The sequence below is a fragment of the Sorex fumeus genome, unplaced genomic scaffold (assembly GCF_029834395.1).
Source record: "Sorex fumeus unplaced genomic scaffold, SorFum_2.1 ptg000030l, whole genome shotgun sequence".
NCBI classification, from domain to species: domain Eukaryota; kingdom Metazoa; phylum Chordata; class Mammalia; order Eulipotyphla; family Soricidae; genus Sorex; species Sorex fumeus.
The window spans coordinates 12,230,323-12,255,670 of NW_026606087.1; the positions used below are offsets into that span (position 1 = coordinate 12,230,323).

Consider the following 25,348-nt stretch of genomic DNA (forward strand, 5'->3'; position numbering starts at 1 on the left):
TCCTGCGTGCTGTAATCTGTTTTTAACTGTCACTGGTCCGTGAAGTTGAACAAAAGCCTTTATTCCCTTTCTGGATTCGCCTTCTAAGAGTGTCCGACGTGCATTTCACCATTACTACAGAAAGTAACTTTCGTAAATCAGTCTGTTCACACGGTCCCACGGTCTGGCTTGCACCACGCAGACCTGAGGTCGGCGGCAGCGGCGCCGGAGTTCGGAGACACCCACACCCCCGCCGGCGACCTTCCCCTCCGCGCCTCACTTCCCAGTGGGCTGCGCGGCGACCGACGGACGCCTCGGAGGAGGAAACCTGACGCTCGCTCAGGGCCCGCTAGAGGGCGCCTGGTCCCCAGCCGCGCCGTAGCCCGGCTGCGCCCGAAGTCCACCCCTCTCGCCTGCAGGAAGCAGGTCAACACCCCGCTCTCCGCCCACCCCCGGTTTGCCAACGAGGCAGGTTCCGCCGGTCCTGCGCACACACGGCCCCCACGCCGTCGGCACGGCGCATGCGTCGCCTCCGCCCCGCCTCTCCCGCCGCTCTTCCAGTTCCGGCCTGTCGGGAGCCGGTCAGGAGCCGGAGAAGCGGGCAGGCATGCGACTGACGGTCGCCGCCGCCATCTCCCATGGCCGCGTATTCCGCCGCCTGGGCCTTGGCCCGGAGTCTCGCATCCACATGTTGCGGAACTTACTAACGGCACTGGTGCGACATGAGCGCATTGAGGCGACCTGGGCGCGCGTGGACGAGATGAGGGGTTACGCGGAGAAGGTGAGGTGGGAGGGGGCGGGGCCTTCGCCGCGGGGGGCGGGGTCTCTGACTCAGGGGCGGGGCCTGAGGGTGGGGTCTCAGGGACGGAGCTGCAGCCACCTAGTAAATGCCGCCCCCCTAATCGGCTTGGTAGAGTCCCCGTCTCCCTCCCGCAGCACAACTGGAACCTTGGCTAGGGCTGTGGACTTAGAGGTGGCCCACCCAGAGATCTTTTGCTTTGCTATAGAATTAAATGAGTTAGAGCCCGATATGAAAGGCGTTAAGATTGGCGCCTAGTTTTTTTAACTCGGAGGGTCACTGATGGTGTTTCCCCACAGCTCATCGATTATGGGAAGCTGGGCGACACCAACGAACGGGCCATGCGGATGGCTGACTTCTGGCTCACGGTGAGTTCATCCTGCGGGTCCCCACCAGGTCTCATCTCTCAGGGCTGTCAGAAGAGGGGTTCGGGTGGGGGCAGGATGAAGCGCAGGCATTCTCTTAAGACACGTGGTGGAAACCAAATTAGAAAGGTGTGCCTTGGTTTACTTGAGGTCCACGAGTCCATCTGATTCCGTTCAAGTGCCAGGTAACTGTCCCCTCTACAACGTTGACACATTTTAGAGGGCGGGGTGCCTATGGTAGGGCGCATGGTGGAAGCCTCCAATGGAGAGTGCTGAAAGTTGAACATCTCCATAAAGTGGCATGCTCTGACTCTGCTCTCTTCTGAATAACTCTCGCCCACTAGGAGAAAGATTTGATCCCAAAGCTGTTTCAAGTACTGGCCCCTCGATACCAGGGCCAGAGTGGTGGCTACACAAGAATGCTGCAGATCCCAAATCGGAATGAGCAAGATCGGGCCAAGATGGCAGTGATCGAGTTTAAAGGGAACTGCCTCCCACCCCTGCCCCTGCCTCGCAGAGACAGCAACCTCACACTCCTAAACCAGCTGCTGCAGGGCCTGCGGCAGGACCAGGAAAGGTGCAGCCACAGCTCCCACACGGCTCAGACGCCAGGGTTGTAACTGAAGCCAAAGAGCATATATTGCCTTCCATCGTCAGTGGGGGTGAACTCAGAACTTGAAAGATCTAAGAAGAACTGAAGCTAAACTTGTAAAATGGCAATCTTAATGGAGTCCAGAACCTTCTGGGGAGCCAGATGACCTTCTCTTTGCACAGATAAAAGTCCTTATATGAGTATATGCAAACTATGTTTTTCTCACCCACCACCCCCACCTCTCTTTTGGATCACTGGAGAATGAGAACTATACAAATGATAACTGTACCTGCAACAGTAAATACACAGTGACTGTTTCTGGCTCAGATCTGGGTTGTGTTTGGTTAGCAGAGTTTTGTTTTCCTTAATACCAGTTCCCCCCACCCCTTAAATTTTTATTAGTGAAACACCATGAGGTACAGTTGTAGACTTACAAATTTTTGTGCTTAGGTTTCAGTTATACAATGATTGAATACCCATCCCTCCACCAGTGCCCATTCTCCACTACCACTGATCCCAGTATCCTTCCCACCCCCCCATCCCCCGCATCCCACCCTACCTCAGTGGCAGGGCATTCCCTTTTGTTCTCTCTCTCCTTTTGAGTGCTGTGGTTTGCAAAAGAGACATTGAGTGGCAATCATGTTCGGTTTATAGTCTACTCTTATCACGCATCTCCCATCCTGAGAGGAACCTCCCAATATCCTTTATTTGTTGCTTCCTTCTCTATCTGAGCTTCCTTTTCCTCTAGCGTGTGCGGCTGGCCTCAAAGCCGTGGAGTAATCCTCCACAATACCAATTTTTATGGGCCATTAGTCACTAATTCCAAACTAGTGCCCAAAGGTAAGTAGTTTTCACAGTATAGAAACAGAGCTTCTGGGTTATGAGAGTGGAAAAGAAAAAGGGGGGGATAGTATTCCTGGCAGATAGAGTAGATTTACATCTAGAAGTGAATTACCTTAAACTAGTATTTTAGGAACCTTTGAGAAACACCACAACCATTCATATGTTTGTAGGATTGCTATTACTCATATGTGCTCCTGAAACCCTGAATGGGCCTCAGAGAAAAGGACCTGAAACCCAGGTCTACCAGTCCTGGCCAAGAAGATAGGAAATGAACTTTGGGGAAAGCATTAAGTGTCTTGTTATATTCCACATTAAGTTAGACTCCGGCATAAGTACCTGCATGCTGGAGGGAAGGGCAGAAAGAATTTGGAGGAGGATTAGGAAGTTAAAGTGCTGGGAATTTCCTGGAAGTTTTTGTTGACAAGTGTGGGCCTCCTTGGGAACTCAGAAAAAGGAAATCCGGCTTCAGAATGGCCAGGCCCATGAGAAGTAGGAAGTTCCTTTATATCCACTAATTACCGTGAAGCCTGGCTTTCCCCAGCCAGATTGTCCATTCCTCAGACACAGACAATTTTAAGATTTAGAGAGTAAGGATCCCTGGCCTGAACACTTAATAGCAAGGCCTGTGGTTCCCATATTCCTGGTAGAGTGGAAGAAGAGATTTGGCCTGGGAACTCAGTCAGTGTCATACTAAATATACTGAGGATAAAGGTGGAGGAGTCATTGGTCTGGGAGATAGCTCTGGTAGCATGGTAGCTATTTCACTGTAGCTGCCTTTTTGTCAGATATCTACTCTGAGTTCTCCATCTTTTCCCTTCTACTACAATTTGTCCTTCATACCTTAGCTATAAAGCTATGTTATTTTTTGAGTGGCATATAGCAGATAATCAGCAATGGCATAAACTTAATACTGTGGCTGGAGACAGTACAGCAGGCAGGGTGCTTCCCTTGCAGGAATCTGACTTGGGTTCGATTCCCAACATCCCATAAGGTCACCTGAACACCCCCAGGAATAATTTTTGAGTGCCGAACCCAGAGTATCCCCTGAGTATCTCTGGGTGTGACCCAAAACCAAAAAATAAATGCTTTCCCAAAAAGTTTATATTCTATCTTGTTGGTAAAGCATTCACCTGAGGGAGATATTTTAGAGTCATCCCTTACTTCTAAGAAAAGTTCTTTTTAAAAAATAAAACCACATCTTTAAGCATTAGTATTAGGTGGATTATGGCTGGACTACTATAGCTTTTCCTCTTAGTTCCCAGAAATATGCCCCCTCTGGGACTTTTAGCATTTCCCTAAGTAAGTATTAAACATCTGCTAAGACACATGAGCATTTTAGGCACTAAGGATGCAATACTTAACAAACATTTGCAATATATGTTGGACACAGCTAAATTCTGGGAATATAAGAGTGAGAAGAAACATCCTTTGACAACAAGGAACATAATCTAATGCATCACTTCTACTGCACCATGGTGACATGAGAAACTTCCTTTCCTTTGATATTTTGACTGAAGTTGACTTTATGGAATTCTAGGACATTTACTAAAGGTAAAGACTAGCAGCAAAAATAAACCGTAGTTGATGGATTGTATTTTCAAGTCCTCCAAGGAAACACTAATAAATTCTAAACCCATGGAGAGAGGGACACAGATAAAATGTCCACACAGGAATTCTCTTCCTAGACAGCAGTTTTTTAGATTGATAAAGTTAGCTCACACCCTTAAAAAGATGTCAAATTCAGTGTAATATCAAAGAGCAACAATAGAGATGAGTAAGCCAAATATATGGAGAGGAAACACAAAAACTTGGACTAGTTCCTTAATACTCATCTAAGGTCAAATTAAAATATATTGATTTTATCTTCACATTGTTTCTCAAAGCTGCCATCATCTGCCTCCTTGGATTTTAGTTATCTGAATGATTTTCTTGACAGACCTCCCTCTAAACAGGCCATACTGACAAATCTAATGCTTTATTTCCTGCTGAATGATCTCTAGTGACTTCTTTCCTGTGGGGACGAGTCCAGATTCCCTACCATGACTCCTCTCAATAATTAGACATCTGCTTATTACTCCAGCTACTACCCTTTCTTCATCTTTTTCTTAAGGAAAATATCTTTTTTCACAAAACAAAAAGTCTTTGCTTCCTATGCACAATTTTTTTGGGCTGTATTTTGATTCAGAGATACCTTTTATCTACATAACTTGTTCTTGACTTTTAAAATCTCTCTGACCATCCTAATTAAGTTAATTTCTTTATAAATTCAAATGCAATGGAATAATTCTTTGAATTTACCACTTGATTTTGACAGTTCCCAGCAATGAATAGATTGGTTCCCAAACATCAATCTCAGATTGGTCTGAGATAGTCATAGTATTGTCATTACCTTAGTATTGATGAATTCAAGATCAATAGACTTCCAACTAATTTGATACAGAATCCATGATCTATACTGGAGTAAGGCACCATGTTATTTTGAGGATCAGTTTTTAGACTGAAGATGACAGAAGTGCAGATCCAATCACTAAGACCGACTACATAGTAGTGTGTTCCCATTTGAACCTGACTTTTATGTTAATAGCTATCGAAAATAATTATGTGTTAATTTTGTATTTGTAGTGTTGAAACTTTGGCATTCCCCTGCACCAATTTTTTCACGATTATCTCAGATCAAGAAATATTTTACATCAGAATGCAATATTCCTATCTACATAAGTTTAAATGAGCATCATGAAACATGATGTACCTTTACAAATAGGCATAGTAATCTTTTCTACTCTTCTAGTTCACTTTTTTTAAATGCTGGTCCTAATTTGCTAAATTGGGTCTACAGCTCAAGGGTGGATTGCAATTTGCTCTTTAAAAAACACTGATGTCAACTAGTGTTGCAGTGACTCACCATTGCCTTGGCTGCATAAAATCCAGACATCATAACACAAAAGTCTCCTGTGGCTCAGTTTGGGTAACTTCTGATTCTCATCTCCCATTATCTGCTGCCACCCTTCATCAAAAACTACTTGTTATTCTTTAAATACATTATACTTTTGTGCATGATGTCTCCTCTTCTCTACTTGCTTGGTCTGTTTCAAGTTACCTCTTATCTGACATTTAAATTTCTCCTCAGAAGTCTTATTTTTGAAGCCTCCAAGCCACAGCACCCTCCAGTCAGTTCTTGGGCATATGCCTACCGAAGGCATATGGCATTCCACTCTACTACTCAATATATGTTCATTAAAAGAGTAGATATGAGATAGTTCTTATTCATGACATATGTAACTCTGACTTTAAAAGCAGTCTGTGGTACTGTGTGCAGAGTCAGTGCTAAACTGCATTGCTGAGTAAACCAAAGCTGAAGATAAGGGCTCCTTCCTCTCCAGGGACATTAGTGTTCCTGACTTTAAGAATGTAAGCATATGTCTAATTCATTTCCCGCACACTTAATATCCCACTTTACTGAAATATTTCTAAGCCAGCTGATAGATTAAAAACTATACATCTTCCAAAATGTAACCCTAAGTTAAAATGATGCTTCTTTTGTGAAGTATTCCCCAGTAAAAAATACGCACTCTTCCAACTGTACAGTTTCACACTGCATATCCTTTATTATAGCAATGACATAGTTACATCCTTTGGCATCCGTCCTTCCCTAGTTAGTGGACTCCTTGAGTTGTTCCTTCTAATTCATTCTTACACCACTTGGCAGAGGATGTAGAACTGTATAGACATTCATAAATGTCTATTAGCTGGATCAATGTATGGTACTAAGTTCTTCAAACTCGCTCTTCATTTTGGGCATAACTCCTCCCTTCCTTGGTTTCCTCCTACTTCATCTGAAAAGAACTTCCTGCAAAGCTGATTGCCCATTGTTTGCTACTGTGTTGTTACTGTACCTTTAATAAGGCTTTCCTCCCGATGCCCTGAAATGCACTCCATTATTGTAGCTCTCCTCAGACTTCGGGTTGTCAACTTGGTAGTTAAATTGAGATACCCTAATAATAGAAATGGTGAGTATGTTTCTAGTTCGAGGAAAGGAAATTAAACTTTACTGACATTACATTTTTGTTCCACAAGATATCTTTTTCTCTTTAAAGTGTTTTTAACTTAAAAATTAAATATTGTATATTTCACATGGACTGGAGCAATAGCACAGCAAGTAGAGTGTTTGCCTTGCACACGGCCAACTCAGGGAGCCCGGCAAGCTACCGAGAGTATTCCACCAACATGGCAGAGCCTGGCAAGCTAGCCCTGGCGTATTTGAAATGCCAAAAACGATGGAGACGTTACTAGTGCCCACTCAAGCAAATAGAGGAACAATGGGACGACAGAGCTACAGTGCTATATTTCACACAGAGACTTCTGTTAAAACTGATGCTCTGGGAGGACAACTAGAAACCCTCACAGATGGCTGAGTAGTTTGACATAGCAAGCACAGTGTTAAAAGTCTTACTGCCAACGGGTTCAAAATGAAAATACAAATTTTACCTTGGGATGTCACTGAAAACGTTGCCATTGTCTTAGTTTTTTCTGCTTATTTTAAAGTGATCTCACACCAGGAGATAGCACAAAAGATAGAGTGTGTGCCTGTTTGGACCATCATGTACCACTGGGGAGCCCCTATAAACAAATGGAAAAACTTGGTCTCAGAAAATCTGATAATTATCGTTTTCTTCTATCCCAGAAGGAATAAAATAAAGGAAAAATAATTCATTTCAATGTGTGCTAATTTTGAAATGCCTGGGAGCATCTGGAGTTTGGGAGAGTTTTTTGCTGGGAGAACAGATTTGGGAGTTGTCAGTAATTAAAGCTAAGGAAATGGATGGGGTGACTCAGTGTATATACAGATGGAAAGGAGGCTGAGGTCATACATTAAGGGACAGATAGGATACAGAATCCATGAAGAGGAGATTGAGAAAGTATCTTTAACAGAGAAAAGGACCTGCAAAATCCATCACAGTATCTAGTATAGTGTCTTCCTTGTGCAGAGCGAGTACTCAAAAATAATGTATTATATTGTTTCAGCAAGTATATTCCCTCTCCAGTCAAAGGACTGTGCTAGTATAGAAATACAAGAATGACTGCTCAAGAACCCAAAAGGCAGCATTAGTGGGACAGATCATAAATGAGTGTGACATAGTGGTGCGTAAAGCATATTGTGCAGTGTGAAAGAAGGCAAATGAGGTACTTGTCAGAGAAACAGTACTAGGGTTGAATCGATAAATAAGTGGATATTCATCAAACAGAAGGGACAGAAGTAAGCTGGGAGGACATTCCAGTCAGCAAGATCTGCAGGTATAAATGCACTGAATTATAAACAGTTTGGAGTGCTTGAGAAATTCCAGGGAAATAATTTGGTACAGCTGGAATTTTGCATTTGAGGAAGAAGTAGCGGAAATGAAGCAGGAAAGCCAGGCAAGATCAGGTTACAAAAGACCCCTCAAGACATGATAAAGTGCTTGGATTTTATCCTGAAGACTAGGGAAGTCACTGGAGGATTTTTTAAGTGGAGAGGAAGGAATCAGATTTGCTTTTCAGAAAGATCATTCTTGCACCAGACTGGAAGATGGGTGAAAGGGGCAAAACTAGGAGCAAGGAAAGCAAATAGGAAGCTGCTTAAGGGATCCAGGGGGAGTTGATAAAAGGAAGTCTTCACTAGATGAGGCCTGTGGTGTGCGGATGGAAAGCAGCTGACAGATCAGACATCTATGGAAGACATAGAATTGAATAGACACTGTAAGCTATTACATGAGGTGAAAGAAGTTAAGAGTTAGGAATGGGACCTTCAATTGTCAAGTGGAATAATTCACTCACAAAAAAATGTGGGTAGCATGAGAGAAGCAAGATCTGAGATTACTTTGAAGAACTTTGTGGTAGATGTACTCGTATCCTGTGAGTAGTCCCACAACTCAGATGCTATATGTCAGCTAGCAACACAGATGTAAAATCACACACAAATGGAATTGAAGCAATTGAATTAAGATTTTCAAGGACTTACCCCAACTTAAAATCGTATATAAAGTAAAAGAAAAGGAAGTCCTAAGATAAATAGCAATATTAAAAAAAAAAGTCCTCTGGAGAGGGAGAAAAATAAGACTACAATTAGGACAGTGATGTCTCAAGATGTAATGGAAGACTGTCAGTATCTACTCATGTCTCCCTCAGTAGATTGTGAGTCTCTGTGAACAGACACTAAATGACTCCTATACTTTCAGGACCTAATGCTGGGCTAGGGTGTAGAGACCAGTTTAATGAGTATCCTTGCCCATTGGGTTTTAAAGTTGAGGTATCCACTGTTCACCTCTGACAGAGCAATCTCTTATGAAACACAAAACCTGGGCTAGAGAGATAGCACCGTGACTAAAGTGATTGACTTGCATGCTGCCAAAGCCCACTTTGACATCCAAAACTACATAAAGACAACTGTAACGCAAGTTTGGCCACAATGAAGAGAAGATACCAATGGTATAGGAACAACTTGAGAGGAAAGCAAAGTTAGAAAGCAAATCTTTCTTTCTGAATTTCTAGGTACCTCCTAAACTGTGTATCATTATCCTAATAGCTAATGTTATGGTATTAGGAGGAGGAGCTTTGGGCTGAGCATGAGGGTGGAAGCCTCATGAATGGGATTAGTATTCTTGTAAAAGAGACACCCACAGAAATCCCTTGACCCTTCCATCTTATGAAAAGTAACCCAGTCCATGTCAAGAAGGTACCAGCGATGAACCAGGAAGACGATCTTCACCAGAACTGGACACCGTACTGATTCTCTGACCTGGTCTTCCCAGTCTGCTGAACTGCACTGTAGCACTGTCCTCCCAATGTTCATCGATTTGCTCGAGCAACATCTCACAACAAATTGTGAGACTTGTTGTTACTGTTTTTGGCATATCAAATAAGTCACGGGGAGCTTGCCAGGTTCTCCTAGAGGGGCGGAGGAATCGAACCCAGGTCAGCCGCGTGCAAGGCAAATGCCCTACCCGCTGTGCTATCGCTCCACCCCAGTCTGCTGAACTATGAGAAATAAATGTCTATTATTATAAGTAACCCAGTCCATGGTGTTTTGTTACAGCAGCTCCATCAGGCAAAGAAATGAGTGCTTTGGGGTTGGAGTGATAAGTGCAGTGGGTAGGGCGTTTGCCTTTCATGTGGCTTACCAGGGTTTGATCCTCAGCATCCCCGATCACTACCAGGAGTGCAGAGCAAGAAGTAGCCCCAGGGCATGTGTGGGAAGGAAGGAAAGAAGGAAGGGAGGGAAGGAGGGGGGAGAGAGGGAGGAGTTCTTTTACCAGATCTTCATTGTGGAAATAAACACAAAGGTTGAGGGAAAAGACCAAAATGTGGATGACAATAAATGGGGAGAAGGGAGAGTTTTCTCATCTCCTGTTTTTTACTTTCATAGCTTCTCTACCTGATGTGAACTTTTTCTACCTTTTGAGGACTCAGAACTTTGTACCATATCCTTCTGCTAGGTTTTAGCTGCTCAAGCCCGGATATTTTAGCTGCTAAAGTACCAGCTAACCCAACCCATAACTACTTAGCCTGCAGTTTGAGCATGTTTGCCTTTGACCAGAAAGGATGTAGTTACATATACCCAGAACTAGACACAAAATGAATCATTAAATTCAATCTGTCGCACCTGGTGAAACAGGACAGGCAAAACTCATGCATTCAATCACTACTGAGAAGAAAATTTGTAACTAGTGGAGATAAAAAACAAGTACAGAAGGGGGAAGGGCCTCTTTGAAAGAGTTTTGCAGATACTTGAATTCATTATCCTTACACCCACCTCCACCCCATGGTTTTACAATGGTGTGAACTATTTATTAGGAGTGTATGTGTGTGGATGTTTGTTTGCTTTGAGGCCACACCCAGCTTGTTCAGGGCTTTCTCCTGTCTCTGAGCTCAGGGATCACTCTTGAGGTGCTCATATTTGGTGCTCGGGATTGAACCCAGGTTGACCACATGCAAGGAAAATGCTTAACACCCATATTATCTCTCTGACGAGAAGATATCCCCTGCTCTAATCCATAATATTTTTTAATTAACCTTAATTCTAAATTTTGTTAAATGCAATCAGGAAAATTACTCCTACACCCTTAAAAATTCAATTATTTTAGATTCTCCTCAGGACCAAAACAGGTTTTTACTGCTTACAGTCTCTGCATTGAATACATTCCTTATTTCTCTCCTGTATTCTCCCTTCAGTCTGGGCTGTCACAATCAGAGAAAAAGCACGAGGATATTTTTTTCTTGCATCTGTAATAGAAACCTTGGCATCAGACAAGCAACTGCTTCAGATCTGTCACGTAGATGCTTGTAGAAAGTTTTCTCCATCAGTCACAGGTTCAGAACGGTCTTGCTCATTATCTCAGACCAGCAAGCGTTCAATCATTCTCATACCATCACCTTTTTGGTCCTTTGTCTTTCTCTCCCATTCACTAGGTTTCTCTACTTCTATGCACACCTTCAACAACTTTTAAGAACAACAACAAAAACCATAGTCATTTCAATTGATCTCAACAGAGCTGGGTTCTGAACACAACTCAACAAACGTAATTATTTAGCCTTATCACCTCTTTTTATTCCTACAATCTTTCTTCTCTTCCTTAGACAGTCTGCATTTACCTCTTATTATCAACACTTAAATCCTCATTCCACATGTCAAAAGAAAAAGAAATAGGCTCTAATTATGGTCTAAATTTTTTACCCTCCTAATGTTGGTCTGCATCAAGGAACCTGGCCCATTAGTTCACAATCTACTTCTGAAGACAATTTATCCTGACAATTTAACAACGGCCAAGTTATCCTAAGGTTAATTCTCCAAATTTTCAAATTTAAAAAAAAAACTGTTTTTGAATAATAAGGTCCAATTTGGGAAAAGTATCAACTCAAAATATTTTTGTTTCTATAATTACTTAGGAGCGATAGCGCAGCGGGTAGGGCATTTGCCTGGCATGTGGCCAGCCGGCCAACCTGGGTTCGATTCCTCTGCCCCTCTCGGAGAGCCCGGCAAGCTACCAAGAATATCTCGCCCGCACGGCAAAGCCTGGCAAGCTATCCGTGACGTATTCATATGCCAAACTCAGTAAGAACGAGTCTCGCAATGGAGACGTTACTGGGCCCACTCGAGCAAAATCGATGAACAACAGGAGGACAGTGCTACAGTGCTACAAGGTCTATAAAAGTGTCATTGCATGAAAAGATTTAATAGCTGTGAATTCTTTCTCCTTTAAAAGTTTCCAATTAGTTTCTGTGAGACTTAACTTATTTTTTACCAAAGTTTTTTCATTTGATATTTCATACATAAAATTTCAGTCACTCTCTGTTGAATGTCAGATGCATTGCGGTATTCACTCAATACACTTAAGATTCAGATATCTACAACATTAAAAAAAATAACTTGATCAAATTTGGACAATCCAACCATGAGTTAAATACATATTTTATCAAGACTTAGGAAACAAATCTATGACTGTAAAAGTTTAAGATAGTACTCTCTGAGAACAGGAAGATATTGTAAAGGGATAGAAAACATGCCTTGAATGCAGATTACTCTGAATTTGATCCCTTGCACAGAATAATCCTCTGATCTTCACTAGGTATAGCCCTGGTGATTCTGAGTGCCATACCACAGCCCTCAAGTAATGTCTTTTAAGTAGCACATTTTTTTAAAGAATTTTTATTTTACTTTGCTTTTGGGGTCGCATGCAGCGATGCTCAGGGGTTACTCCTGGCTCATACACTCAGGAATTACTCCTGGCGGTACTCAGAGGACCATATGGGATGCTGGAAATCAAACCCGGGTCGGCTGCATGCAAGGCAAATGCCCTGCCGGCTGTGCTATCACTCCAGCCCCTAAGTAACACTTTTTGATTCCTTCTAGAAGTGCAGTATTACACTGATAATAAAAACATAAAAAAAGTATCCCCCAAAAGCAATACAGACCAATATCTCCTATGAATATTGATGCAAAATTCCACAACATAATAGTAACAAGCTTATCTAATGGGAAAAAATGAATTAAATACACTGACCTGACCAAGTGAGGTATATTCCAGACATACAACGCTGGTTTAACATTTTACAATCAAGTTAATGCACCATAATTATACCAATAGAATTTTTAAAAACCCACATGATTTGTTCAGTAGACATACAAAAAAAAAGACAATATCTGACACATTTTGATCATTTAAAAGGTCTATTTGAGTGGGAATAAGGGATTCTTCTCAACCTGATAAAAAGCATTCATAAAAAAACACAAATATTTTGTTAATATTTAAAATATGAATGTGAAATTTCACCAGAATTAGATGAGGACATGGATGTTCAACTCTCGCTACTTCTCTTCAACACTGTATTGAAGGTCCCATCAATACAATTGGAGAATAAAAAAAAAATAGAAGTAACCTGTGTTGGTAAGGAAAGTCAAACTATCATTATGTGCCAAATAGTGACATTTCAACCAATGGCAGGCCACATATTTAATGATGCTCTCAAAATTTCTATTTCTCATTTACTTATATTCCCATCTGAATGTCAGAGCATTTTACACATAGTTGTCTCATAAATCTAGTGTTTGCCACCTCTCTTGATGGCATCATTTTCCATCATACTTGATTTCATCGCATGTTATTTTTTCATCTTGGCCACTAAGCATACAAAATCCAGTGCTGATCTTGCCAGTAAATGTCACATCAAATTAGTAGCCTGAAAACATAATTTAAAATAATTAAGGACTACAAAAGTAAAAAATCAATGATGGGTACTACTCACCAATCTTATGTGCCATTTATCATAGCTATGATATTTAAGAACAAGAATAAATTGTTTCTGAGTAGCTACCAATGGATCTGTTTCACTGAAATCAATAATACTAACAAAATTGGAAAAAGACTATGTCAGAAATGGAGAAACTCCAAAAAGCTTGGATGAAAGACCAGACACAACAGCATACCCTTTCCTGCACAATGATATTTATGAGCAAAGCAAAAAGTCTGTGAGATGGGAGAAAACCTACACTTGACTACCCTGACTACTACCGTGGGCTCTGGGAGGTATGAACTATTTAAGAATTATTATTTATGGCTTGGGTATGCAAGTGGTAGAACACATACTATACATTTGAGTGGATCAGATTTCAATACCTAGCATTGTGAGCACTCTAAATTCCCCTGGGTCCAGCCCTCAGAAGCACTGTAGCACTGTCTTCCCGATGTTCATCGATTTGCTCGAGTGGGCACCAGTAATGTTTCCATTGTGAGACTTATTTTCACTCTCTTTGGCATGTGGAATACGCCACAGGGAGTTTGCCAGGCTCTGCTCTGCGGGTAGGATACTCTCGGTAGCTTGTCAGGCTCTCCAAGAGGGATGGAGCAATCGAACCAGGGTCGGCCATGTGCAAGGCAAACACCCTACCCGCTGTGCTATTGCTCCAGCCCAGCCCTCATAATAATATATAAAAAATTAATGAAAATAAATTTTAATTTAAAATACATCATTAATTCATCAGTCATTGTGAAACTTCACATGGTGTCCAAATCACATAAGGATGTATTTTATAGTATATACCCCTTGTTGTTAAACAAAGCACAAATACATCCCCACTCACATGACATGATTATGTACGTAGAAAGTTCTACAGAATTTGTCCCCAGATTATTATAGTACTAAATTAGTCTAGGAAGTTTACAGAATACATGATTTGTATGCACCAGTTATATAAAGAAATCAACTATTGGGGCCAGAGCATTAGTGCGGGGGTTCATCTTGAATGTGGCTGACACTAGTTTGATCCCTGGCCACACCAGGATTGATCGCATATGGTCTCCTGAGAACAGAGCAAGAACTCAATCCTGAGTAACACAGATGTGATCCCCAAACAAAAATCAACCATTTTATACAATGATCACGATCACGATCGCCTCGAGCAGGCACCAATAACGTCTCCTTCTTCCCAGCCCTGAGATTTTAAAAGAGCCATATTCAATGCTCTTTCAGGGTTAGGAGAATGAGACCCAGCACTGTTACTGGTAGTTGGCATATTGAGTACGACACAGGAAGTTTGCCAGACTCTGCCTTGCGGGCAGGATACTTTCGGTAGCCTGCCGGATTCTCCAAAGGAAAAATAAGATAATAAGATAATGCGAAAGCAGCCAGGCACTTCCGGGAGCTGGGTTCTATAGTCTCTGCGTCTTGGCCGTTGATGGGAACAACCTGGCGCCTGCAGCAGCTGGTGGGTGTGACGCCTACCTACTGGAAGATGGGGGATCTGGGTGGAGAAGGTCCAGTCCCAATCCGAGCAGGCTTGGAGATCTCAGCCCCGGGACCTGAATGCCTGGGTTCCTCTGCCGGTTCCTTCATGCATGAGGCTTATCCGGACATGTGGAGAGTGGTCTCAGCATGGCTGTGGCTGGTTCTGGAGGTCTTCAGCTGCTGGGGCTCTGCTGGGGGTGGGGGGGACAGTGGGGGTGGAGGGAAACTCAACCCGCCCCCCTCCAAGGGGCCCCAGTGAAGACACCCAGGCGCAGGGGCAGGAGACTCTGGCATTTTATACAAATAATCCAAAAAAAGAAGTCAACAAATATGTCTATCGATTCAAGACATATACATTAAAAACTAGAAAATATTACTGGGAAAATTTAAAGGTCTAAATAAATGTAAAGTTATCACATTTACATGTATCAAAAATCTTATTACTGCTAAAATAAAACTACTCCTCAAACTGATTTATAAATTACATGACATTACTCTCAAAATTATACCTACTTCATTTGTCTAAGCAGAATTTCCACAAAGTAATACTAAATTAATATGCAAGGTCAGGAGGCCAAGAATAGGCAGAAAATCTTGGAAAAGAGTAAGTTGGGGGAAAAAAACCATACTCCTCAATTTAAAATCTCTAAAATTAATATAAAGATTGTGTGGTACTGGCATAGGAAAGACATGCAGATTAATAAAATGGTATTGGAAATCCATAAATATAACTTCAAATTCATGGTCAACTGATTTATTTTACAAGAATGATCAGAAAATTAAATGAGGAAAGACAAATCTTCACAACAAATGATGCTAGGACAACTAAATAACCACAAATAAAAGAACACTTTTTTTAAATCTCCATCTCATACCTTTTTTTTTTATCATTTTTTTTATTAGTGAAACACCATGAAGTACACTTATAGACTTATAAATTTTTGTGCTTGGGTTTCAGTTATACAATGATCATGTACCCATCCCTCCACCAGTGCCCATCCTCCCCCACCACGGGTCCTAGCATCCCTCCCACCCCCCATCCTCCCCCCCCCCGTCCCACCCTGCCGCTGTGGCAGGGCATTCCTCCCTGTTCTCTCTCTCTTCTTTTGGGTACTGTGTTTTGCCATCCATCTCATACCTTATAAATAAGTAACGCAAATGACTCACAGACCTAAATGTAATCATAATACAAAACTCAGGAGAAAATTGCCGTAGACATCCACATTCCACCCCTGCCACCATGTAAGCTCATATACCAGACTCTTTCCAGAGATTCATATTTAAATCTCCAAAAAGATTAGGTGGCTTCAGAAATTTCTCAGATACACTGATCCTCAGCTGAGACCTCCAGGGCAATCTCAGGGGGGTGGGGCCGGGGGCAGACTAAGTTCCCACCTGCCAAAACCCTGGCAGCCTCACACTACACTAGCCTCCACCATGCCTACAGCTGGACTCCACTGTCTGATGACTGATCTCCACAGAGAGGTCAAACTGCTGAAAATTTCAGGTACACTGGTTTTGGGGGATTGAAAACTCTGGGCCAATGGATTCACTAGTAAATTCTTCCAAATCTTTAAAGAGGACTTACTCCCAATCCTCTTTAAGCTTTTCCACGAAATTGAAATATCAAAAAACACTTTCGAACAGTTTCTATGAAGCAAATATCACCCTGATACCAAAAGTAGACAGAGATACCACAAAGAAAGAGAATTACAGGCCGATATTCCTGATGAACACAAACACAAAGATCCTCAAAAACCTCAATGGGGAAAAACTGAGAGCCTTTCCTCAGGGATCAGGGACGAGATAAGGATGCCCACTCTCTCCACTGCTGTTCAATATAGTACTGGAAGTACTTGCAATAGCGGTTAGGCAAGAAAAAGATATTAAGGGCACTCAGGTAGGAAAGGAAGAAATCAAGCTCTCAGTATTCACTGATGATATGATACTATACTTAGAGAACCCTAAAACCTCTAACAAAAAATTCCTAGAAACAATAGACTTGTATAGTAAAGTGGCAGGCTATAAAAGTCCATGGCTTTCCTATGTGCAAATAGTGAGAGAGAAGAAAGTGACGTGAAAAAAAATCCCGTTCAGAAGTGTGCCCCAGAAAATCAAGTACCTAGGAATGAGCTTAACTACCTAGGAATGAGCTTAACTAAGGAAGAAAAGGACCTGTACAAAGAACACTACAAAACGCTATTTCAGGAAATAAAAGAGGAAACAAGAAAATGGAAAGATATTTCCTGCTCATGGATCGGGAGAGTTAACATTGTCAAAATGGCAATACTTCCCAAAGCATTGTACAAATTCAATGTGATCCCTATAATGACACCCATGACATTCTTCAAAGAAATGGAGCAAATACTTCTGAAATTCATATGAAACAATAAGCTCGCACAAATTCTTAGGAAAAAGAAAATGGGAGGAATCAACCTGCCTAATTTCAAACTCAACTGCAAAGCAGTAACAATTAAAACAGCGTGGTCCTGGAACAAAGGCAGAGCTGCAGACCAATGGAACAGGGTTGAATATACTGACATCGCCCCCAAAATATATAATCATCTAATCTTTGAGAAGGGAGCAAGAACTGTGAAGTGGAGCGAGGAAAGCCTCTTTAACAAATTGTGCTGGCAAAAACGGAGGGCTACATACAAAAAAATGGGCTCAGATCTCTGCCTAACACCATGTACTAAAGTAAGATCAAAATGGATTATTAAAGATTTCAACATCAGACCGGAATCCATAAGGTACATTGAAGACAAAGTTGGCAAAACCCTCCATGACATTGAAGCTAATATGGTCTTCAAAGATGCCATGCCACTGGCCAAGCAAGTGAAAACAGAGATAGATAAATGGGACTATCTTAAACTAAGAAGTTTCTGCACCTCAAAAGAAACAATGACCAAAATACAAAGACAGGCTACAGAATGGGAAAGGATATTCGCCGAATACCCATCTGACAAAGGGTTGATATCAAGGATATACGAAGTACTGGTTGAACTCCACAAAAAGAAAACATCCAACCCCATCAAAAAATGGGGCGACGAAATGAACAGAAACTTTCTCAAAGGAGAAATTCGAATGGCAAAAAGATATATGAGAAAATGCTCTAGATCATTAATCATCAGGGAGATGCAGATCAAAACAACAATGAGATATCATCTCACACCACAGAGCTCACATCCAAAAGAACAAAAGCAACTGGTGTTGGCACGGATGTGGCAAGAAAGGGACCCTCCTCCACTGCTGGTGGGAATACGGACTGGTTCAGCCCTTTTGGAAAACAGTGTGGATGATTCTCAAAAAATTAGAAATTGAGCTCCCATTTGACCCAGCAATACCAACTCCTGGGAATATATCCCAGAGTGGCAAAAAAGTATAGTAAAAGTGACATCTGCACTTATTTGTCATACAGCACTGTTTACAATAGCCAGAATTTGAAAAAAAAAACAAAACCCGAGTGTCCGAGAACAGATGACTGGTTAAAGAAACTTTGGTACATCTACACAATGGAGTACTATGTAGCTGTTAGAAAAGATGAAGTCATGAAATTTCCATACAAGTGATACTATATGGAAGGTATCATGCTAAGCGAAATGAGTCAGAAAGAGAGAGACAGACATAGAAAGATTGCATTCATCTGGGGAACATAAAGTAACAAAATAGGAGATTAACACCCAAGAATAGCCAAGATAAGTACCAGGAAGTTCACTCCATGGCTTGGAGGCCAGCCACACCTGCTAGGGGGAAAGGCAGCTCAGATAGAGAAGGGAGCACCAAATAAAGGGTGTTGGGAGGATCCTCCCAGAATGGGAGATGCATGCTGAAAGTAGACTATAGATCGAACATAATTGCCACTCAATGCCTCTTTTGCAAAAACTCTTTTACAGCACCCAAAATGAGAGAGGACAAAAGGGAATGCCCTGCCACAGAGGCGGGGTTGGATTGGGGGGGGGGGGGGGGAAGGGGTGGGAGGGATACTGGGATCAGTGGCGGTGGAAAATGTGCACTGGTGGAGGAATGGTTACTCGAACATTGTATAATCGAAACCCAAGCACAAAAATTTGTAATTGATGCGCAGTTAGCTCCATCTCCTAGAAAGCCGGTTTTCTCCCCTGATCTGCGTGGGACTGGCACAGAGACCCAGCTCTGGGCAACAAAGCTGAACGGCTCCTATTCCAACCAGGTACAGCCCTCCCCCAAGGGCCTGGGACCCTATCTGGGCATGCACAGCTAGTTCCATCTCCTCGAAAGCCGGTTTTCTCCCCTGATCTGCGCGGGACTGGCACGGAGGCCCAGCTCTGGGCAACAAAGCTGACCGGCTCCTCATTCCAACCAGGAGACGTTCCCAACTCCTCGCCCAGTGCCAGGGACACTTTCCGGAGCCGCGGCCGCTAATGCGAAAATATTTTCCCACTACATATCGATAGCACAGTGGTAGGGCGTTTGCCTTGCATGCAGCCAACATGGCCGACCCAAGTTCGATTCCTCCGCCCCTCTCGGAGAGCCCGGCAAGCTACCGAGAGTATCTTGCCCGCACGGCAGAGCCTGGCAAGCTCCCCGTGACGTATTCGATATGCCAAACACAGTAACAACAAAGTCTCCAATGGAGACGTTACTGGGCCCGCTCGAGCAAATGGATGAACAAAGGGAGGGCCTTTACCTTTACCTTACCTTAAATGCCATAGGAACCATAAACTACCTTCTTGGATGGAAACTTCTCTAATTTAACTCAGCCACTAGAAACACAGTAGCCAATAACTCATAAGCCTATCTTAACTCACACTGCACATCAAGCAAAATAGTAACAGTGAACGTGAAGGACTAAACCACACTTGTCACAATGGTAAAGCAATGCAAAAGCCCACCAAACTTTCTTATAGAAGAGTCTAGCCCAGATGACACCAACAGTACTGTAGTGTTAGACAACCTCTCTGACAAGAAATTCAGAAGGGAGCTATTAGAATGCTTAGGGAACTAAAAGAAACAATGGAAAGCAATGCCAATAGAAGACTAGAGGATTTGAAGGCAGAAATGAGGAAAATGCAATCAGAAATGTCAGACCTGAAAAAACTCATAGGCGAATTGAAAAGCTCAGTGGAACGCCTTAGCAGCAGAGTAAGAGCTGCGGAGAACAGAATCAGTGAGCTCGAAGATGAAGTTCAGAGACTCTCCAGAAAAGAGCAGAAAATGGAAAAGAGACTCACAATTCGGGAACAGATGGCAAGAGAAGATCATGATGAAGCCAAGAGGGGTAACATAAGAATTATTGGAGTCCCAGAGGTACAGGAAGAAAACCTTGATGAAGAAGAAACTGTCAAAGATATCATTGCTACAACGTTTCCAGAGCTGAAGAAAACTTGTGACCACATTCAGGAGGCCCAAAGGGTATCAGCTAGAAGAAATCCCAATAAAAATACCCCAAGACACATTCTGATCAAAATGACCAAAACCTTAGACAGAGAGAAAATTCTGAAAGCAACAAGATCGAAGAAAGAAATCTCTTACAAAGGAGCATCCTTAAAATTCACAGCTGATTTTTCTGAATGAAACCCTCATGGCCCGAAAACAGTGGTGGGACATAGTGAAAAAACTCAATGAAATAAATGCCTCCCCAAAAATACTTTACCCAGTGAGACTCTCATTCATAATAGAAGGAACAACACACAGTTTTACAGACAAACAACAGCTCAGGAACTTCATAGACTCAAAACCATGGTTACAAGAACAACTAAAAGGGCTCCTTTAAGGCAAGAAAGGCCCCTCAAATACACCAAATTTCAACAGAACAATGGGACAAAATCCCATAACAATAATCTCTCTCAAAATCAATGGGCTAAACGCACCAATTAAAAGACATAGAGTGGCAGGATGGATTAGAAAATTGAACCCAACATTCTGCTGCCTGCAAGAAACACATCTCAATAGTCAAAGCAAACACAGACTCAGAGTCAAAGGCTGTAAAACAATCCTACAGGCAAACAGCTCCCATAAAAAAGCTGGGGTAGCCATCCTAATATCAGACCACATCGATTTCAGAGTGAAGAAGGTCACAAGAGACAGAGAAGGCCATTTCTTATTGATCAAAGGATCTATACAACAGGAAGAACTTACAATAATAAATGTATATGCACCTAATGAGAGACCAGCAAAGTACTTAAAACAACTACTCATAGATTTGGAAAAAGACATCAATAGCAACATAATACTAGTGGGAGACTTCAACACCGCTTTGTCACCTCTTGATAGATCAACCAGACTCAAGCTTAACAAGGACATACTTCATCTGAGGGAAACAATGGAAGAAAGGGACTTAGTAGATATATACAGGACACTTCATCCTCAAAAAGCTGAATACACATTCTTCTCAAGTGTACATGGAACATTCTCCAAGATAGACCACATGCTGAGCCACAAAACATGCCTCCATAAAATTAAAAAGATAGAGATTGTATCAACAATCTTCTCAAACCATAATGTGCTGAAATTAGAAGTAAATCACACACAAAAACAGAAACCTAAATCAAACACCTGGAAATTAAACAGTGCTCTATTGAACAATGAGTGGCTTAGACAGGAAATCAAAGAGGAAATCAAAAGATTCCTAGAAACGAATGAAAATGAGAACACGAGTTACTTATAGGACACAGCAAAAGCTGTGTTAAGAGGAAAGTTTATAGCTCTACAAGCATTCCTCAGGAAGGAGGAGCAAGCACCCATAAGTAACCTAACCTCACAGCTTAAGAGCTTAAGAGCTTGGAGAAGGACCAAAAAAAGGAGCACAACCCGAACAGGAGAAAGGAAATAATAAAACTCAGAGCAGAGATTAACGAGATGCAAATCCAAAAAACAATCCGAAAGATCAATGAAACCAAGAGCTGGTTCTTCGAGAATATTAACAAGATCGATAAGCCTCTAGCAAAACTCACAAAGAAAGGGAGAGAGAAAACCCTAATAAACCGAATCAGAAATGAAAAGGGGGTCATTACAACAGAAACTACAGAAATTCAAAGGATTCTCAGGGAGTACTTTGAGGAGCTTTATGCCACGGAACATCAAAACCTCGAGGAAATGGATAAATTCCTAGACTCCTACAGACTCCCAAGGCTGAACCAAGAAGACCTGGAATACCTGAACAGACCTATCACCATCAAGGAAATTGAAATGGTAATAAAAAGTCTCCCCAAGCACAAAAGTCCTGGCCCGGATGGATTCACTAGTGAATTCTTCCAAATCTTTAAAGAGGACTTACTCCCAATCCTCTTTAAGCTTTTCCACGAAATTGAAATATCAAAAACACTTCCGAACAGTTTCTACGAAGCAAATATCACACTGATACCAAAAGCAGACAGAGATACCACAAAGAAAGAGAATTACAGACCGATATCCCTGATGAACACAGATGCAAAGATCCTCAACAAACTACTAGCAAATAGAATCCAACTACTCATCAAAAAGATCATACACCATGACCAAGTAGGATTCATCCCAGGGATGCAAGGATGGTTTAACATTCAGAAATCAATCAACACAATCCATTATATCAACAAAAGAAAAGATAAAAAGCATATGATCATATCAATAGATGCAGAGAAAGCATTTGACAAGATCCAGCACCCTTTATGATGAAAACCCTAGCCAAAATGGGTATAGAGGGGACCTTCCTAAACATAATTAAAGCTATCTACCACAAGCCTACAGCAAGCATCATCCTCAATGGGGAAAAACTGAGAGCCTTCTCTTAAGATCAGGGATGAGACAAGGATGCCCACTCTCTCCACTGCTGTTCAATATAGTACTGGAAGTACTTGCAATAGCGATTAGGCAAGAAAAAGATATTAAGGGCATTCAGGTAGGAAAGGAAGAAATCAAGCTCTCACTATTCGCAGATGATATGATACTATACTTAGAGAACCCAATAGCCTCCACCAAAAAACTCCTAGCAACAATAGACTCATATAGTAAAGTTGTAGGCTGTAAAATCAATACCTAAAAGTCCATGGCTTTCCTATATGAAAACAGTGAGAGAGAAGAAAGCAACATGAAAAAAACAATCTCGTTCAGAATTGTGCCCCAGAAAATCAAGTACCTAGGAATCAGCTTAACTAAGGAAGTAAAGGACCTGTACAAAGAAAACTACAAAACGCTACTTCAGGAAATAAAAGGGGACATGAGGAAATGGAAAGATATCCCCTGCTCATGGGTCGGGAGACTTAACATTGTCAAAATGGCAATACTACCGAAAGCATTGTATAAATTCAATGCAATCCCTATAAGGATACCCATGACATTCTTCAAAGAAATGGAGCAAACACTCCTGAAATTTATATGGAACAATAAGCCCCCACGAATAGCTAAAGCAATTCTTGGGAAAAAGAAAATTGGAGGAATCAACCTCCCGAACTTCAAACTGTACTACAAAGCAGTAATAATTAAAACAGCATGGTACTGGAACGAAAGCAGAACTGCAGACCAATGGAACAGGGTTGAATACACTGACATCTCCCCTCACTCATATGATCATCTAATCTTTGATAAAGGTGCAACTAATGTGAAGTGCAGTAAGGAAAACCTCTTTAACAAATTGTGCTGGCATCACTGGATGGCTACATGCAAAAAAATGGGCTAAGAACTCTGCCTAACACCATGTACAAAAGTAAGATCAAAATGGATTAAAGACCTCAACATCAGACCAGAAACCATAAGGTACATGGAAGACAAAGTTGGCAAAACCCTCCATGACATTGAAGCTAATGGTATCTTCAAAGATGCCACACCACTGGCCAAGCAAGTGAAAACAGAGATAGATAAATGGGACTATCTTAAACTAAGAAGCTTCTGCACCTCCAAAGAAACAGTGACCAAAATACAAAGACAGTCTACAGAATGGGAAAGGATATTCACCGAATACACATCTGACAAGGGGTTGATATCCAGGATATACAAAATACTGGTTAAACTCCACAAGAAGAAAACATCCAACCCCATCCAAAAATGGGGCAATGAAATGAACAGAAACTTTCTCAAAGAAGGAATTCGAATGGCAAAAAAGCACATGAGAAAATGCCCTAGATCATTAATCATCAGGGAGATGCAGATCAAAACCACAATGAGATAGCATCTCACACCTCAGAGACTGGCCCACATTCAAAAGAACAAAAGCAACCGATGCTGGCGTGGATGTGGCGAGAAAGGGACACTCCTTCACTGTTGGTGGGAATGTCGACTGGTTCAGCCCTTCTGGAAAACAGTATGGACAATTCTCAAAAAATTAGAAATTGAGCTCCCATTTGACCCAGCAATACCACTCCTGGGAATATATCCCAGAGAGGCAAAAATGTATAGTCGAAGTGACATCTGCACTTGTTTGTTCATTGCAGCGCTCTTTACAATAGCCAGAAACTGGAAGAAACCTTAATGCCCAAGAACAGATGACTGGTTAAAGAAACTTTGGTACATCTACACAATGGAGTACTATGTAGCTGTTAGAAAAGATGAAGTCATGAAATTTACATACAAGTGGTACAACATGGAAAGTATCATGCTAAGCGAAATGAGTCAGAAAGAGAGGGATAGACATAGAAAAATTGAATTCATCTGGGAGATATAAAGTAACAAAATATGAGATTAATACCCAAGAATAGCTGAGATCAGCACCAGGAGGATTACTCCATAGCTTAGAGGCCAGCCGGGCATTCTAGGGGGAAAGGGCAGCTCAGATAGAGAAGGGAGCACCAAATGAAGGGTGTTTGGAGCATCCTTCCAGGAGGGGAGATGCATGTCGAAAGTAGACTATGGACTGAACATGTTTGCCACTCAATGCCTCTTTTGCAGACCACAACACCCAAAAGGAGAGAGAGAACACAGGGGATTGCCCTGCCACAGAGGCAGGGTGGGATGCGGGGTTTGGGGGTGGGGGGGATATTATCCATGGTGGTGGAAAATGGTTACTGTTGGAGGGATGGGTATCTGATCATTGTATAATCGAAACCCAAGCACAAAAATTTGTAAATCTACAACTGTACCTCATGGTGTTTCACTAATAAAAAAAATCTAAAATAAAAAAGCAAACAAAAATTTGTAATTTTACAACTGGACCTCATGGTGTTTCACTAATAAAAAATTTTAAAACAGTAAGAAAAGTCTGGGCCACACAGCATTTGCAACTGTGTGACATCTCCAAATTCTACAAATACTAATATTCCAATAGGAGAACAACAGATTGGATGGGAACATAACATAGAAGCCAATTAATATCAACTAACAAAAACATTAACACAAAAGGCTCAACTTGCAACAACAGCTTAGTAGCCCTCCAACAAGGACTTAATGTCCTCATGGTGAGTTACAACTTTCACAAATTTTCTCAGTAAAAAATACTTCTGACCGAAGTATTTTTGATCATTCCATTTGCTATTTAGTGGTAACAAGTAATATAAAATAAATTATTTGGGCCTGCTCTTGGGGCTCGCTTGAGGGGTGGGTTGGGAAAATGGAGACAATGGTGGAGGG

At 41.8% G+C, this 25,348-nt stretch overlaps 1 protein-coding gene across 1 annotated transcript; it reads left to right on the top strand.

Annotated features, from left to right (window-relative positions):
- The first annotated feature begins 550 nt into the window (after positions 1-550).
- Positions 551-2,063, top strand: MRPL17 (mitochondrial ribosomal protein L17). Its single transcript, XM_056116111.1, has 3 exons — positions 551-760; positions 1,078-1,146; positions 1,488-2,063. Exons 1-3 carry the CDS (start codon positions 587-589, stop codon positions 1,761-1,763), a joined length of 519 nt encoding a protein of 172 aa, XP_055972086.1. The 5' UTR covers positions 551-586; the 3' UTR covers positions 1,764-2,063.
- Positions 2,064-25,348: the final 23,285 nt, after the last annotated feature.

Coding starts and splice junctions, on each gene's coding strand:
- MRPL17 (XM_056116111.1), top strand. CDS start 587: ATGCGACTGACGGTCGCCGCCGCCATCTCCCATGGCCGCGTATTCCGC. Junction 761..1,077: donor TGAGGGGTTACGCGGAGAAG/GTGAGGTGGGAG, acceptor GTTTCCCCACAG/CTCATCGATTATGGGAAGCT. Junction 1,147..1,487: donor TGGCTGACTTCTGGCTCACG/GTGAGTTCATCC, acceptor CTCGCCCACTAG/GAGAAAGATTTGATCCCAAA.